At 47.4% G+C, this 17,085-nt stretch overlaps 1 protein-coding gene across 5 annotated transcripts in view; it reads right to left on the bottom strand.

Moving 5' to 3' along the window:
- The window catches only part of MIB2 (mindbomb E3 ubiquitin protein ligase 2), an 80,949-nt gene that overhangs the window by 27,643 nt on the left and 36,221 nt on the right, over positions 1 to 17,085 (bottom strand). For all 5 annotated transcript variants that reach the window (XR_003095575.1, XR_003095576.1, XM_025211498.1 and 2 more), the window contains 3 exons: positions 5,983 to 6,089; positions 801 to 995; positions 131 to 273 (listed from right to left, as the gene is read on the bottom strand). Coding sequence is in view for 3 of the 5 variants with exons in the window: in XM_025211498.1 (XP_025067283.1) it covers positions 131 to 273; positions 801 to 995; positions 5,983 to 6,089 (445 nt within the window). In the remaining 2 variants the exon portion in view is untranslated. The remainder of the gene's footprint in view (positions 1 to 130; positions 274 to 800; positions 996 to 5,982; positions 6,090 to 17,085) is intronic.

Raw genomic sequence — 17,085 nt, 5'->3', positions numbered from 1 at the left:
TATATGTGCTCCACGCAACCAGAGGGTAGTATGCCACATGCATGGAGGTCCTAGCAATCTCCTATGGTATGACAAAAGCATGAAGGAGGGACTTGAGGGAAGCAATGAGCAGAAGTGAAGGCAATCGTACCTCAGCCATTTTAGGGTTCCAACCCCCATGTCCTTCTTGCATCTCTCGCAAGATATCGACGTCCAGCAAGCACTTCACTTTGTCACCGTGCTGGAAAGGGTGCCGAGCCGTGCTCTCTTTCTTCTGCAGTTCAGCTGGCTTTCCTGAACAGAAGGACAGCCCCCAAAATGCACCCAGAGTTAGCTACCTCTGCTAGTTGCTCCTTTAACATCCATACGATTGCTTTAAATATATCCAAACTGGGGAATGAGGGATGCAGGAAAGGGAGCAGGCGAGGAAGAAAAACTAGCCCCCTTTACTCAGGAGGCATGAGCTAAACTCTCTGCTGGGACAAAAGGAGCTTCCAAAAGCAGTTTCACAAAGTTGGGCTGGCAAGGCAATGTCTCACTGTCTCCACAAACCCTTTCTATCAGTGGGACTTGGTGTGGGCATTTAGTTTGAATACCAAGTACCCATAGCACTGGAGGGCTGGGCTGGATGTCCCAGCTAACCCCATTAGAACATGGTGTTACCAAAAAGTTATTTTAAATGCCATATATTATAGGGAAACCGTAGGCATCCAACTGTTCTCTACCAAAGCAGGACAACTCAAGTGCCACATCCTTGGAAACGGTCAATACTGGCAGATTCTTACGAGACGCCCATGGCCCAAAGTCAACTTGCCACGCACCTAATTTTGGGAGATGCTCTTTGTAGTAAAAGCCACCCAATGCTTCCACAATGCACTTGAGGTCCACCTTGCCCTTGTGTCCGACGCGGTAAACATTTGTGGTGCTATCAGTCCATGTGACACTGGCCACACTTCGGCTAGTCTCCACATCCCAGCCACGAATGTCCATCACTCTCCCGGTTTTGCCTTCACCACCTGATTGAAGAGAGAAACAAGGTGACTAACTTCCATTTTCCACAGAGCTCCCATAGACTGAAATTCACTGTCATTCAGCAATAGCTCAGTCACCCTGACTAGGACCTCCTAACTTCTTTATGGCCCTCCAAAGAAGTTAATTCATTCCTCATGAGGGGCTGCAGCTAACTTGATCTCCCTTTCGTGGGTAGGGATGCCGAGATGAAGGGTCTCTGGGCTCCACCTGTGGCTATAGAGGAAACCCTGTCACAGCAACAATTAGAACTTTCTGACCCTAATCCTGTGGTCAGACCAATTCTGGCCCAGTGTGGTAGTACAGGACAGGAAGACGAGATTAAATACCATCCAGGTTACCCCTTCTGGCCCTTCATTCTGCCTTACAAGGTAAGCACAGCAGTTCTTTCCAGCTGGCAGGCATGAACTGAACATTTGGATTTTTTTTTTTTTTTTAATTTCTAAAAAATGAGGGCACTGATGGTACCAAGGTGCTTATGGCAGGAGAGTGAAGTGATGAGCTGGGTTGTGTGTGTAGATAACGATTTAACTCAGCAGAATCTAATTAGTGAAGTTGGGAGTTAGCCTGGGCACTGGGGCTAGGCCGCCCGATTCCAGGGGAACTGCTGGAGGATGTTTTTAAACGACTGCAGCTGACCAGAGCTTTTACGCTAGAAAGACAGATAAGGTCTCTGCTGCATGCTTTTTAAATAAATACATTGAAACAGGGAGACAGACTGGGCCAAAGCAAACTTGTCTGTGCTCCAACAGTCCTACCACAGAGCAGAGGGCGCTGAGCCAAGTGCTGACAGGCAGGCGGGTGAAGCTGGCTGGGGGATTTCTGCAAGGCCATGCACAGGACCCCAGCTCCACATAACCAGGACAAGCACATGGAGCTGTTTAGCAGGCAGCACATCTGCTGCCTACATCAGCATCCCCCTTCCACTCTTCCTTCCTTTGGGGTATTACTGGCAAATATCTCACCACCTTGAGCTTCACACATCTCGTGCTGCAGAGGGCACAAACATCTGAGGCTGAGCTCCTGGAGACCCTGGTCTCACCAGGCAGACAGAATCCTGATGTGAGATACTTCAGCACTGAATATGGAGGCAAGAAGATGCACTCTACAAGAGGATCCTTTAAAAACCTGCTGGTGCCCCATTGAGGCAGTGTATGGTATGAGAGTGCCATGCTGTGGCATGTTAGAAACACGGTACTTCTTTCGGTTCCTCTTTCCCTCCCTCACCACTCATCAAGCACATACATAGCCTCGTGACTGTTTCAGTGGTTGCTCATCCTTAGAGGAGCAGGCACTCCAGCATGCCAGCAAGGCTCCCAGGTTGCAACTGCCTGCACAGCTCTTGGATGCCCTGATGGAAGGTGCTACCTTTTGCACCAACTGCACTCCTAGATAGGGACCCAAATCCACAATGCAGGCCATGCCCACTGGCCATTCAGACTCTCCTTGCCACTGTATCACTGATCAAGGAGACTGTTAACTTCAACGAGAGTGCAGCACCTAGCTTTCCTTGCGACTTTGAGAAGAACAGACAATATTCAGCTTGTATGGCAGCCACACTCCAATCCTGCCATTTGAGCAGCCATTTCAATGCCCAGCCCTGCAGCTGGTATTCAGTAAATTGCAAAGCACGTGGGACGATGGCAGTGCCTGTAAGATGTAACGTCTGGAACAGCTTCCACAGTTAGAACAAATTCCCTACCAAAAAGGTAGCTAGTAACAATATTCTTGTCTGAAAGGTCAGCTCAGCCCCAAGCGCAGCCGGCTGACGATTTCTCAGGGAGGGGGGCTGCATCCAAAGAGGTCAGCCCTGTGGGCCTTGTGCATTCAGGAGCAAGCAGTTAGCACCAGCCCACCGGAGACAGACTGAAGCATAGCGTGGACAGCAGGCTCATGATCCAGGCCTCCGGTGAAACCAGCAAGCAGCAAACTAACCCACAGCAGTATGAGGTCAAAGATAAAGGCCTTAATGAATAAGTGAGTGCAGGTCCAGATTAAAACTCAGTGAGCAGGGTTTGATTTCTTGTTGTCTGAGATTCCCTCTGGGACACTGGCCAAGCCAGTTCACCTCTATGAGCACCCGTCTCTGTCCCATAAAACAGGAGTGCTGATCCTTCTCTTCTCCCACTCCCTGCCTATTTGGTGTGTTGTGCCCCAGCTCCACGGGCAGGGGTCATCCTCTTCTTCCAGGAATGACAGAGCCAGCCAGAATATTTTCCATGAAATATGTTCTTGATTGGAAAATGTCGATTTATTCAAACCAGATGGAACAGGATGGCTTGAGGACACTTCCCAGGAGTGAACTCTCTGTGGTCTGGGGTGGGATTTCTGGTCAGATGCGCCGCTCTAGCAGAGCCAGCAGCCGGGTGGCTAGGACATACTCCTGGAATGAGGGGGAATGACAGAGCGAGGACTTGAACCTGGGCTTCCTTCATCCCTAGAGAGTGTCCCCACCATTAGCATACTGGCTATACTGGGGCTGATTCTCTTCCCCCTCCCCTTTTTTGGAAACAAATAAACACACCCCAGCTCTGCAGGGTCTTGAATTCTGCCCAATGCAGCGCAAGAACATTTTTTTGAAACCCAAAGACCCTCACCGGGTGGGGAAACCATTCTTGCCCAGACCTAGTGCTAGCACAGGGGTGCCTCAGCCTCTCCTAGGACTCTCCACACTCCATTGACCAGTGACTGGCAGTGACATGCTGCAGCCTGGAGGAAGCTCCTAGGAGAGATGCCAGACTCGGGGAGAACAGCAGTAGCAGAGTGCTGTCAGGGGGGCTTCATGGCATGGCACACATGCAAAGTGGGTATCTTAGGCTGTCTCCTTGCTGGCTGGCCAGGATCAGCTTTCAGAGGGACAAGGACAAGGCAGGAGGAGGAGGGAAGGGAGCTGTGAAATGGGGCAGAAGAGGGGCATTTCAAACACAGAGGAGGATCCTTCCTGCTTTAAAAGTTTTCATGAAGCTGACTCTTAACTCAGTGAGGAAAACAAGAGTGCTGGCTTCACCACCAAGGAGACTTAAGAGCTTTTTGATGGGAATAACAAGGGAGACTAACCTAGCCTCACCAGCTTCCCTTCTGCCCAGCATGGTGACCTGGGCAGAGAGGGATGGCCGTGCATTGGAGAGTAGCAGGGAGCACTGAAGGAGGCAAATATACCTGCCTGGGCTGGTATCACCATGCTGAGGTGGAGGCAAGGAGGTCTTACAGCAGTGAGATACTCACCTGGTAAATGCAAACGTGTCACTGGTGTGCCTGGCACTTACAGACAAACCACCAGGGGTCCTGGACCCTGAGCAGCTGCAGCTGGACGGGACAAATGGGGCTGGGCTTTCTCAACCTCATCTCCCGCCTTGACTAAAGCCACCGGCTCCGCTCTGCATTCACACCCTTTCCTATAAAGGAGGTGGTTAACACTGGCCCAGATTTCATTCCAGTAGCATTCTGGCTCAGGCCGGGGGAGAAAATTGCACAGACACACATTCGGTAAAAGGTGCAAGCTCCTTAGGAGCTAAGGCAGTTGCCAGGCCAGCTTGGGAGGAGCCAAAGGAAGCGGGGAGGAAAGTTTGGTTAATCAGCGCGTTCTGCAGCAGCCCATGCTAATTTCTGCAGAGGGCTTCAGGCAGCAGCAGGGAAAAAAAAAAGCCACAAAGCAAAATTAAAAGCAAGGCCATTAAATTACTAAGTGTCGCACTTAGCTGCTGTTGCCCTAATAAGACACATGAAACTGAGGGATTAATTACGCCGCTCACCAGTGCCCCCAACAATGTTTACAGGACTCTTTATCGGCTCTATTTACATGTGTAACCGGACTTGTATGGCGACACATGGAAACCATTGTGATCACAGGAAACTGGGGTCAGAAGGCTGTGTGCTGAGCTGCTGTATGGAGACAGAGCTCTATTGGCATCAAATGAAGCATCACTGATCCTGGCCTCCCTTTCTCCTCGCCTCACCTTTGTTTTGCTCACATTAGCTGCCTCGAGCTCCACAACTCTCACGTATGCAAATATTGAGCTCGTCTCACACAGGGCCGGCTTCTCTGTATTAGACACGGGCCCCATTTCCCTTCAGATTCCAAGTGTGTACAGCCTCCGGCACCCACTGCAGACCCACTGCCAAAACAGACTCAGTCTCAGGAAGAAGGCTTTACAGTCGAATCACATGGAGGAAAACAAGCCTGATCTGTGCAGGGCTCTGAGACGGGAACATACAGGGGAGACCTTGCAGCCTTGCTGCACAGAGGGCCTGAGCCAAAGGCCATTGACATTAATGGAAAGATTCCCATTGACCTCACTGAGCTTTGAACCAGGCTCACTAGAAGCGCAGCCTTCTTGCAGGCAGGGTTGGAAGACATACGTGGCAGTGGGGTGGTTCTTGTCCCTTTGCAGCATCAAGTCTGTAGCTATAGTTCACAGAGAAAGCAGAAGTCATCCTGCACTAACTGCTGTCAACAGATTCCCTCTGTGATACATGGAGGACTGCTGCCCCATTAAAAATAAATAAATAAATAAATAAAAATCAAAGGACCAAAAATTAAGAGACCTCAGAGAACAATACTAATTCCTACCAAGAGTGCCAGCTGTCTGAGGCACAGAAAGGGACTCTAGGCTCTATCAGGTGTTGTGTATTTTTGCAGCTCTGTATAAATGTTCAAGAGTGCCTCTGCTTCCCCATCTATCAGCCATGGGGTACCTCAGAGACAGGCTGGGAGCATGAGCTCATGAATGCCTGCATGCTGCCCTAATACCATAAGAAGACAAGATGCCAGAGAAGTGTCTCTACACAAATACAAGCAAATAAAGAATAATTAGAGCTCCTCATAAAGCAATCTGCAGTGTCTGAGTGGCCCCAGCAAATTCCCTGGCTGCAGCATGCATTTATGATGAGCACTTTAGTAAAATCAATGTTTTTACAGTAGGATTTTTTTTCTTTTTTTCTTTGAAAAAAAAAGCAAAACCGCAAAACCCTTACCATCCTGATTGCCCCATTCCCAGTCTGGGCCACGGACTACCTTAGCCCCCTGGAAGGTGCCCTTTAACTGGATACGAGTCAGATTCTGCCGTGGACTCACTAGGACCCTGTAAAACAAAAAGCAGAGAAAACAGACCCAAGGGTTATTATTTCCACTGCGGAAGGATGGAGTCCAGAACAGCACTCACCGAGCGAGAGCTATGTACACACAGAGCAAGGCCTGGCCTGGGTTGCAAAGGGCTTGCACTCTAAACACTCAAGCAATACAAAAACCTGGGTGGAAACAGATATAACATACAAAGGCTTAATCTGCAAGCTGATCTTGGACAATGCTGTGGTCCACTGAAAGCACAGGCCAGTGGTTAAGATGATAGCTGAGGAGGCCTCAGCTGGCCCAGGTTAAATGCTCTGCTCTGCTATTGAGTTTCTCTGTGACATTGGCTGATGCACCGATGAGGTTACATCTAACATGGGCTCTTTTGCCAGTAAATCCAGCACATCTGACAGCTCGCATCTACACAGCAGGCTGCAGGAGCTAGATTACTGTGGCTAGCAAGCTACCAGAACCTGAGCCAGCTTGGAAATCTCAGCCCAGATCCGTCCAGAGGGCCCCTGGTTGAAGATGACATCTACAGTGGTCAGGTCCTGTTAAACGACCTCCCAAGTCCCGTAACTCTGGGCTGCCTCCACTATTCTAAAACACAGTGTTCTCCTCCCCAGAAGACTTTGATTTCACAAAATCCCCTGAGCATTCAATAGCCTGCTTTCTCAGGGGGGAAAGGAACAGATAGGTATTGCAAAGGTACTGCAATCCATATCCTTATTTGCCTACCTCCTCTTGCCAGGCTCTCTTCAGGGCCCAGAGAGTGTGAGAGGGGGTGGGCACTGAGATCTGAATGCATTCTTTATCCCCCTCTGGAGAGAGAAGCTTGTGACTTGGACGGATAAGTTTCTTATGCTGGAACTTGGAGCTGGTGTTTAACAACCCACTGAAGCCTGGACCTTTTACCTTCCTCAGCTTGTTACTGGATCTCCTGTGACCTGTGCACTGTGCATCCTAATGTGTTTGCAGAGAACAGAGATATTTGCTTGCGTGCACGCACGCACACATACACACGCTCCTGCTAATCGGCAGCTTTCCACTATTCAGACTGTAACCCCATAGGGAGAAGATGCAAAGGAATCATCAGACAAAAGACAGCTGGCAGCTGCCTCTGCTTGGGTGCAATCAAGAAGTGGTGGCACACCCCAGTTGGACCACAGCATTTGTCTGGACCATAACCCTGCCTTACACTTGCCCAGAAACCAGCTAACCCAGATAACCAGAAACCAGATAAATATCTGTGCACTATGTGCCTGACTGACAGTGCAGCATTGTGCTGCTTTTTGACTGGTTTATGCTAAATTTTTTTTTTTTTTTTTACTGACTTATAGAAGCATTTCATCACCTAGGCAAGGAGATTTTTCATTAGGCATTGCCTCCTCCGCTACAACAGGAAGGGAAAGGCAGAGTGTTGTTGTAAGGCACTGGGCTAGGGTTCAAGTGAGCCAGATTCTGGGTTCAGGCTCCCTGAGTGTCCTTCACCTCGCTGTGGCTGGAGGTCTCTTGGTAGAGCTGGAATGATACTGCCTCCTTTCTTCCTTGTCCTCCTCAATGTAAGGATCATCTCAGACTATGTGCTGGCACAGCCACTAGCACAGTGGGGTTCTGCTCATAAGATTTCAGGAGATAGTCAAAGAGAGTCATAAAAAGAGCTACCCTTTCTTGCTAAAAAGCTCAATTTAAGCAAGCCAGACATTGCTCAAACAGCAGGGAAACCACTGTCCTCTATGAGATTCTTGTTACATTTTCCCTTTAAGTATAATCACAGCACAAAAGGTATTTCACATCCATAAGGATCTGATGTGCTAGTGGCTCCTTTCCAAGGGGTTTGGTAGGCTGTTAACCAGCTAAAAGGAAATGAAGCTGACAAACTAAAACAGGCTGCGTTTTAAGACCCAAGACAGCCTGCAGTTAGTCTTGTATTATTTATATGTACGGATTCCACCGAGTCACATTTATCTGCTGGGGTCTATATTTAAATTCAAAATGACTAGGGTTACCTCCTAACCTTCACTGCTAGCCATTAGGGATTCACTTGACTCCGAAGTGCCAGCTGTGGTGAGATGGCAGAGACCTCCTGCCCAAAGCTGGGAGGAGACACAATGGACACAAGCAGGGAACATTTGGAATGAATGGCACATTCACTATGACCTACCCTATTTATTTTTTCATTTCAAATTTTCTCCCTGATCTATTTACACCTCTGAAATCCAGAGCTACCTCCCAATCAACCATTTAAAAAACAAGTCAAGTCTTTTTCCTGGTAACAGGTAGTTCTTTAAATAAAGGTCCAATAAAATTACAGTAGGAGTCATGCATGAGTAAGCTTTAAAGTGATTGTTTGAGACAAGAGGATGGCAGACAGGAAGCAGGCTCTGATGCACAGATGTCACTGAAGAACACACTGCTTCAGTCTTGGTACAAACAGCTCATCACTCCTCTCTTCCAATTAACTACTATTGATCTTAATAAATAGTTAGATACATTAGCACCCTCCATAAGGCCACTCTTTAATTGACAAGATTCAGTTCTTGGTAGAACAGATTTTTTTTGTCATCAGTTTTGTGATGTGGGATCTGGAGCAAGAGGGATGAGAAGTGTGTGCATGTGGGAGGGGAGAGGAATCTCTCTTTACTCAGAAAAATGATGCATCTTAACCTCAGCAGCCCTGCAAACCTCAGGGCTCAGATCTAGTCACAAACACTAGCTTGGACCTTGTAAAACCCTGCAAGTATTGGAGAAAGGCGCTATCAAAGCAGGACTGGAAGTCTGCTGTGCCGCAGGAATACACATCCTGCTCAATGGAAAGGGTAAACCCACCTTGAACTAAACAGTTGGAGAACAATCCTCACCCCCACTTCACATCATCAAAGCAAGACCTAAGCTTGAGACACAGAAAATGAAGAGTTGAATACACAGGGTCCTGCAGCACAAGGGGCAGAATCTCAGCTGGCGCACACCCCCCGGCTACATCAGGGCTCCTGGAAGCTTCACAATTTCGTGCTAGCGAAGAGACCATGGAGGCCTTAAATTAGTACTATTGTGGGGTTAATAATCTCCCCTTACAAGTTTAGTACTGCAGAACAACTGGTCACCTCCTCCCACGTGTTGTTTTTTCCTTTTGGATAAGAAGTCAAAGTGCAGGGTAATAAAGATTTCCAAAGCCAGGCTGACCAAAGTTAAGCTCCTAAATCCATATTCCATTGAACTCAATGGGAGCTTGCTTCTATACAGTACTTTTGAAAGAGAATAAAAATGAAGTTACTTTTGTTAAGTGCCTATATTTAATCCAGGATCTTAACCTTGGGTAACCAGCTTTGTAAAACTCAGCCATAATCTGTGCTGTTCTATAGAGCAACAGCATGGCCTCCCCCAAAATACTATATTCAGTTCAAGTTGCTGCAGCTCAGGTAGTTCAGGTGAGCCCATCTTTGAAAGGAGATTGCAAGGAGAGATAAGGAGAATGAGAAAAGGGCTGGAAAGGCTCTCACGTGAAAAGAAACTAAAAAGATGGGAGTTGTTTCATTTAGGAATGGGCCAAAATTTGCAGGACTGAATAAATATAAAATAGCCTCAGTTATTTCTGATCTGAGAGAAGTCATATAAGGAATTTCTGCTTTGTCTCCAACACAAAAACAGGTGAATGCTAAATGAAATGCAAACGTGGCAGATTCAAACCTGATAAAAGGAAACATGATGCATAACAAGGCTGCCAATATCTGACTATGAAGAATTAGGAGGAGGCTTATATGGGTGGACAAATTATCCCCGCATCTGCCACCTGTGAGGATTCTTTCCCTTCCTCCGAAGCAGGCAGTGATGGTAACCGTCAGGGCTGGGATACTTGATGAGGAGGATGGTGGATTAGTCTAGTGATATGGACATTTCCGGTATTCAGTCATTCAATTTTTTTTTTCTAGAGCAAGGACAGTTCGCATTCATACATGAAGAACAGAAAATTTGTTCTAAAATAAACATAAATCCCATGCCAAGGGAAAGCATTGCACATCAGAGCTGAAATCACCTACTCAAGAATAACTGGACTAATCCCTGTACAGTGCAATGACACTTTAGCCTTTCACAGCAACAGGATCAAGATAGAGTCTAGGGTAGAATTGGTTGCTTTTCTGTGCTACAAAAAAAGTCCTGCCTTTGCAGATGTCCTCAGCAATGAAGAACAAACTACTCCCCCTTTCCAGTAAATAGCACCCAGAGCTACCAATCCTGGGAACATGGGACGTCAAGTGTGCCACCTCTCAGGAGGAAAGAAACTTTTGGCATGTCAGCTAATCATTCAGGGGTACTAATCTTTCCATTCTCCCAGTGCTTTCCTGTCTTGTCTATTAGGGCAAGTGCTTTGAGGCAGAACCCATCTCTTACTTCATATTTCTAAACAAAGCCCAGATCTTAACTAGGGTTTCTGGGCACTACTGTAAAACAAGCAATACTGGTGCACCGTCAAACAAAAAATAGTTGTGTGCTTCTCTTCTTGGAAAGAGAAGAGGACAATCCTGTTTTAGTTGAATGTTTCAGATAACCTGGACTGAAGGCTCCTGCTCCTGGCTTTATCCCATGGTGACCCTGGGTTGAATGGTGATGCTTCCAGAGCAGGCTGCTGACCAGCAATACAAGAGAATGATGCAAAGACCAGATGTCCCATGTCCTGAGCCAATACATCTTGGTTTTTAATCTAACTTGATATATATTTTGCTCCAAATACTGGATAACAACCAAGGTTATTAGAGTGTTGCAAAAATACCCAGGGGATAAATTTCATCACTGCAATATTGTCTTTAATAACAATTTTAATTAAGACAGCCATTTACAGTCTGGAACCACTTCTGTCCTAGAAATTCCAATGGCATTACATTTCTGTAGAGTCCCAGTAGACAACATTTAGGAGCATATGATGGTACTGAAGTGGAGTTATTTATCTGCAGCAGACATGCTGGGGGGCAGCCCGCTAAGAGTATCTGCTCTGTACTAGATTCCTAAGCAGGTACTTACCAGCTGCTCCCATCCCTGCAAAATCTGGGTGCCATGCAGGCACCAAGTTTCCCTGAACCACCTCTTCAAGCCAAGGAGTCAACCACCTGTGCTTTGCAGACATGCACCAAATGATTGACCACTTGCCCCAGCTCACCCATCTCACCCAGGAACACTTACTATTTGTGTCACAGTAGCACCAAAATCCCGCCCCCCGGGGATAATGCCCCCCAAGTGCCAATGTAAATCTGCCCAAGAACAGTCCCACCACTGTGAGATTCCAATCCAGTTGGACAAAACACACAATGGGAGGGAAGGGAAAATGGAGACAAGAGTGACTTGGCTAACGTCACTCAGCAAGTCAGTGGCAGAGCCAAGACAGCTGGCTCCAAAATCGGTGCCCGCTCTGTCAGGCCATGCTGTTGCTGTTGCAGCTCCAGGAACTGAACCCAGCTAACACACTGAAAACACCAAATGTCTAAAAACTTGCCTGTAAAATGTACAAGATTGCCTGCAATACCTGCCTGCCAAAATGTAGTGTCTTTCATTGTATTTATATTTCCAGAAGTGTCATACTCTTCATGGATGAGGTGCAATAAAGAGGTAAGAAATAGTTTGATGAGAGGCTGTGGCTTTTTCCTGGGGCCTAGAGAAAGTAAATCCTGGTCTTTTACTCAAGAAGCCTGCCTACGTTTTTTCCACCCTTGGGTCCATGGGGTTGCCCTGTTATCTTTTCAGAAGCCAGATCCAAATACATATCATAAACACAGAGTGGGAAAATCCAAAGCGCTCTGCAGGCAATGGGGACTTTGGCACAGACCTTATTTGCTCTGCTTTCTTATTGGGTATTGTTAGGGTGACAATAATTTGGATTTTGGGGAACACTGGATTTTGGGGGAGCATTGACTCTGCAGCTGAATACAAGGCATGACCTGTGGCCTAGCAAAGCTGCAGACCACAAGGCAGAATGATAGCTAAGCCAGCCATTTGCTTATGCTAAGTAACCATCTTAACTGTGTCAACCATTTTCTGAGAAAAAAGCAGCAAGAGGAACAAGATAAGATACAGGGGCCCAAAAAGGGTGGGGATGGCACAACATGCGACAGAAAAACAGATTGGCATGTGGAAGATAACACGTAACCAAGATGAACATATGCAAAAGGGTGGATGGTGCTTGGTAAAGAAACCTTCAGAGTTCACCCATTGACCGAAAGAAGAGGGTTCATGGCCTTAGACATGCGCTCATAGCAAAAATGCATGTAAATGAATGAAATGCATAGGCAATTCCATGCTAATGAAGCAAACAGTAAACAGAGGCAGAGCTTGAGATGGGAGAAGAAATGGGTGGACTAGAAGGTGGGATGGAGGTGGAGCGAATGTTAATGAGTATAAACCAAAGCATATAAATGTAGGAAGAATCTGTTGTTCGAGGCAGCTCCCCGTATTCTGTCGGTGTGGGAGCTCGCCCGAAGCCGTCTCCATTCTGAATAAAGTTGTTGCGAGCAATGTGTGCTGGTGTTTGCTCCCTGCTCTGCTCTGGCTAATGAGTAACAGGATTCACGGGTAATTGGACCGTCGTCTCCCTAGTCGTTGGGCTCCACACGGAGTCAGGATCTAACAGGTATCCTAAGCAATTAGTGATGAAGATGGTGATGGCTTCTGTTAGCTCCCTGGGAACCAGATTATTTACCAGCCTGTTCCGCACAAGCCAGGGGGAGACATGTAACCACTTAACTGAATGGTATACAAACCATCCTGATAACAGGCTGACTAGCCAATTTCCAATCTCGTGCTAACCAGGTCCCACATTTTAGTTATTCAATGCTGTCTTTTGCATGATACTTGCTTGTGCTCAACCGTTCTGACTCACTAGTGGTTGGACATGTCATTAGGGCTGGAAATTGTTGTGCACCGCAGTCAAAGGGGTATTAAAGAGATGATATCACCCAAGAAAGGTCATGTGGCTTGCAATCTGTTCCTGCAGATTGTTGTCAAATTGTGTTAATGTTCCTGAGAATTACATTAAAAAAAAAAAGAAAAAGAAAAAAACCCCCCAAGAACTGTTCTTCTACAGCCACAGATGGAAGAAGAGCCCAATTTAGCAATCTGGCCTCAGGGCACAAGTGAGCACGAACATCTGAAGTACTGTCCCACCTTGTGAAGGGGGCTTCAGAATATTTTTCATTTGTGATACTTAAATATGTTCCCCCCCATAGCTGAATTAGTTTAGATCAAAATGGGCTTAACTTAAGCACAGAAGCTGTCCAAGCGTTAGACTCAAAACCAGCAGCCTGACGCGCAAACCCAGAGCAAAAGAAAATGACCCCAAAAGGGTTGGATACAAAATATGAAAAGCGAAGGAGTTCTCAGGTGGAGGCTGCCGCAGCTCCCTGGGCTTGGGCACTGCAGCACAGAACGAAGGTTAAGCAGAAGGACGCCAGACAATATCTGGAGATTGCACACTGAAGTCCTGCACTCAGACTGCTGAAAGGGCTCGTCTCTCCTCTTTCCACCGAGAGCCAAGCGTCAGCTCTGAGCAGAACCTGCTTTTCACACTTAACTGCTCACAGAGGAAATAATCACATCACAGAGCATCAGGTTATGCAGCCTAGTCGCTGAAAGAGAGCTCCTGAGAGAACATCCTCCTGCTTTGGCCAATCTTATTGCCATCCCCCTTGGCACAGAAAGCCCTCTCTCTATCAGACCTTGTCATCAAGAGGTTGTTCTCTGTGCCTACCCCTTAATTTACTTCCTGGCGTTGACTTCTAGGGGAGTGGAACTGAGACACCTGCCTTAATGCTCTGTGCCATTGCCCTGCTGCCTCAATGCAGAATTGATGGGCCACTTTCCTTAGGCAAAGGCCCAGAATAACACATAGCTAAGTTTTAAGGCAGGACTGGCACCAGCAGTGGCGGCTGGTCTGAGCCCTCCAATGCTCCTGAGTCTTCTCTGCTCTCAGAAGGGCAAGCCCCAGCTTTTATACTTGGCCTCAGCCATGGCCGAGACTCCCCATTCTACTATTGAGGACTTCCACAAGGGACTGCCCCATTACATTAGGAAACAGGCAAACGTCACCTGGTTTATTTTAGAAGAAAAGGGAACACAGTGTAAGGGACCAGAGAAATAGATGCCAGATTTAGCAGTGAACATATTGTAACCCACATGGCATTCTCATTTCTCTCCCCATTTGGGCTCATTCCCACTCTGACAGTTGAGTCAGGCCACAAGGGAAAGAAGCACAAGAACTTCAAGCCATGTCAGCTACAAAGATACATCCATCGAAAAAGCACAAAACACCTAGCTTCAACCTAGTCCTGTGGCATAAACACTAGAAGAATGGCACAAAATGGATGTATTGGAGATAAAGATCCAGAGAGCTGAGTGAAAGGAGGTTGCAAAGGAGCTGGCTCCAGACACGAGGTCTTGCTTTTGTTCACTGTTTTGAATGTTCAGATAGATGCTCTCCTCCTCTCCCTTCCCATCTGCTTGAAAATGCTCTCCAGCCATTCACTAGGGCCATTCCCTCCAACTCACAGAGCTTACCTAGAAATGCCCTACAGCAGTGGTGCTTAACACTTTGGCCCTGCAGGCTGGAGCAGAACCCACGCACCAGGATTAGGGCTCCATGCTGCTCCTATGTGCTGGAACTGGGGCCCTGCACTGCCCCTGAGCACTGGGCTCAGGGCCCCACACCACCTTGCCCAGTGGAAGTGGGGCCTGCACTGCCCCACACGTTGAGATGGGGTCCCATGCACCCATGGGAAGCCCGCAGACTGAAAGACCTGGTGCCGGGGACCGGATCTGGCCTGCCTGAGAAATACAGCATGATGGACTGTACTAGGCTGGGCATCCAATTTTTTTTTAAATACATCTACCTACTCACAATATTACTCACATGCAAACGTCTACAGCTTGCTTAATGGGTACACAGGCTTGTTTACAGGTACATATACCAAAATGACTTCCCTTTGCCTATTTGTTTCAGTTAAAGGCTGCATAACATCCATTAACCTCAATAATTTAATCATGAAGCTGGGCAGAGACAAACCAGACAGTTCGTTTTATGGTTCCAGGCTGACTCTCAGCAATCACCATGATTTTGATAAACACATTTCATTCAGCACTCCCCGGATGCAGCCAGAAGGGGATTTGGAAGCGATTACTGACATAATCAATTCTGTAGCATGCAACAGCGATACAATAACCACACACCACACTGGCTGCCAACAGCCCTAGTCCTTCTTCCCCTCTGTGTAGCTACACTGCTTGAGAAGGGGCTTTTCTGCTGCATTTACACCGCTTCAGCAAGGACTTTATACCTCAGAGACTGTTCTGTGTGTTCCAGCTCTCCAGCAGCTAGCCAATGCTTGGCCCTTACCAGAAGCACCCCAGGACTTCCTTCTGCATGGGATATACACACCCACATGTGCACATCGTCTTGCCCATGTCTCACACACATAGATGCATGACACTATATGCCAACAGCATTTTACTTTGTTATAAAGCCACCCAAGCTTTTACATGGCACTTTGCATCAGCAGGTCTCAAAGGATTTTAAAGATAGGTCAGCACTGGCCCCATGTCACAGACTGGGACATGGAGTCACCAAGAGATGAACCAACCAGCCCAGTGTCAACTGGCAGGTCACAGGCAGGTTAGGCCAGGCCCTTCTAGGTCTAGTATAACTCTTTTGTGGGCCCTAGGCAAACAAAATTGTGAGCCCTGAGCCGGTCAAGACACCCACCCCACCCCGACACTGCTGCCCATGGAGAGCAGGGCTCAAAATCGCTGCTAGGAAGCAGCTGCCACAGTGGCGAGGCCAATGGAGGGAGGTAGATGGGGCCATTTGTGCCGCCACCATGGGGGGAAGGACCGTCCCCCTGCAGCTCAGGGCCCTAGACATGTGCCTAGCTTGCCTATGCGTTAATCCAGCCCTAAGTCCACTGCTCTGTCCATACGCCTACCTCTTGCTAGATTTACTTGCCTTCCCGCTGTGCTTGCTAAAAGGCTTTTCTTGTGTCTCTAGCCTTTTGTGCTCCAGGCTTAATTTATGGGGAAGAGGAAGGTAGAAAGATAAGAAACAGACACCACACTACTTCCATGGCCTGATGCATCCATTATAGCTCAGGGCTGCTACTCTGGACTGCGACAGCCTGCAAGAGCTCAGACATGGACACCTTAGCTTCAGCAACATCCTGATTTGCATTTTCTTCCCAAAATAAGGAACTGTTAAACAGAAGGCACTTGCTACCATGGGCTTGCCTCCAGTTCTGAGCCCTGAAGGAGGAGGTAGTTGAAAGATTACTGGGGGAGTTATTTTTGCTGTGCTAAAAAAAGTCTGACAATTGCAGTCTTTCTATTGCCCCCCAGGAAGGCAGGAGCAGGCCCTAAAGCACAGGGTCAAAGAGCCAGCTGTGGGGTTGGGAGAACTGGGCAGGGCTCCCAGATGTTCTCTAGTATTGATTAAAAAACAATTACATCTCTTCTTGAGAATAAATGCTTTAAAAAATAATGTGCAGAAACAGTCCAGACATACCTACTGGAGTTATCAGAGTGAATCAGCAGCACAGGGCGGTGGGACTGTCTCATTTATTCCAGTGGGTGTTGATTCAGAAGGCAGCTGTAGCAATCTACGTTCAGGCCAAACACCGGGGATGGAGCCTGAAACTGAATATTGGGTCTGGAATCTTTAGAGCTAAAAGAACGAGTCTTGGTACTTTTAAATCACAAGACAGGCTCTGTAGCTGGGGCAGCCATTGCTTTGTAAAAGGGTACATTCAGGGCTCAGTTTGCCCACCATTTAGGGCTTTTGTAATCTGATAAAACTCTTTTATTAATACAAGCTAGAGGGGAGAAAACATGCATCTGTGGACTGTCCTCCTAATGGAGAGCTCAGATCTTGCAAAATCGTGCAGGAGCTGGTAAATGGTTTTCAGAGGATAATGTATGCCTTTTAAGCTTTCCTGAGTCTCTCGGGCAGGAAATAAATGTATTGATTGTAAATGGAATAACTA

The sequence above is a fragment of the Alligator sinensis genome, unplaced genomic scaffold, assembly GCF_000455745.1.
Source record: "Alligator sinensis unplaced genomic scaffold, ASM45574v1 scaffold366_1, whole genome shotgun sequence".
In the NCBI taxonomy this organism is placed as follows: domain Eukaryota; kingdom Metazoa; phylum Chordata; order Crocodylia; family Alligatoridae; genus Alligator; species Alligator sinensis.
This window is presented reverse-complemented; position numbering and strand designations above follow the sequence as displayed.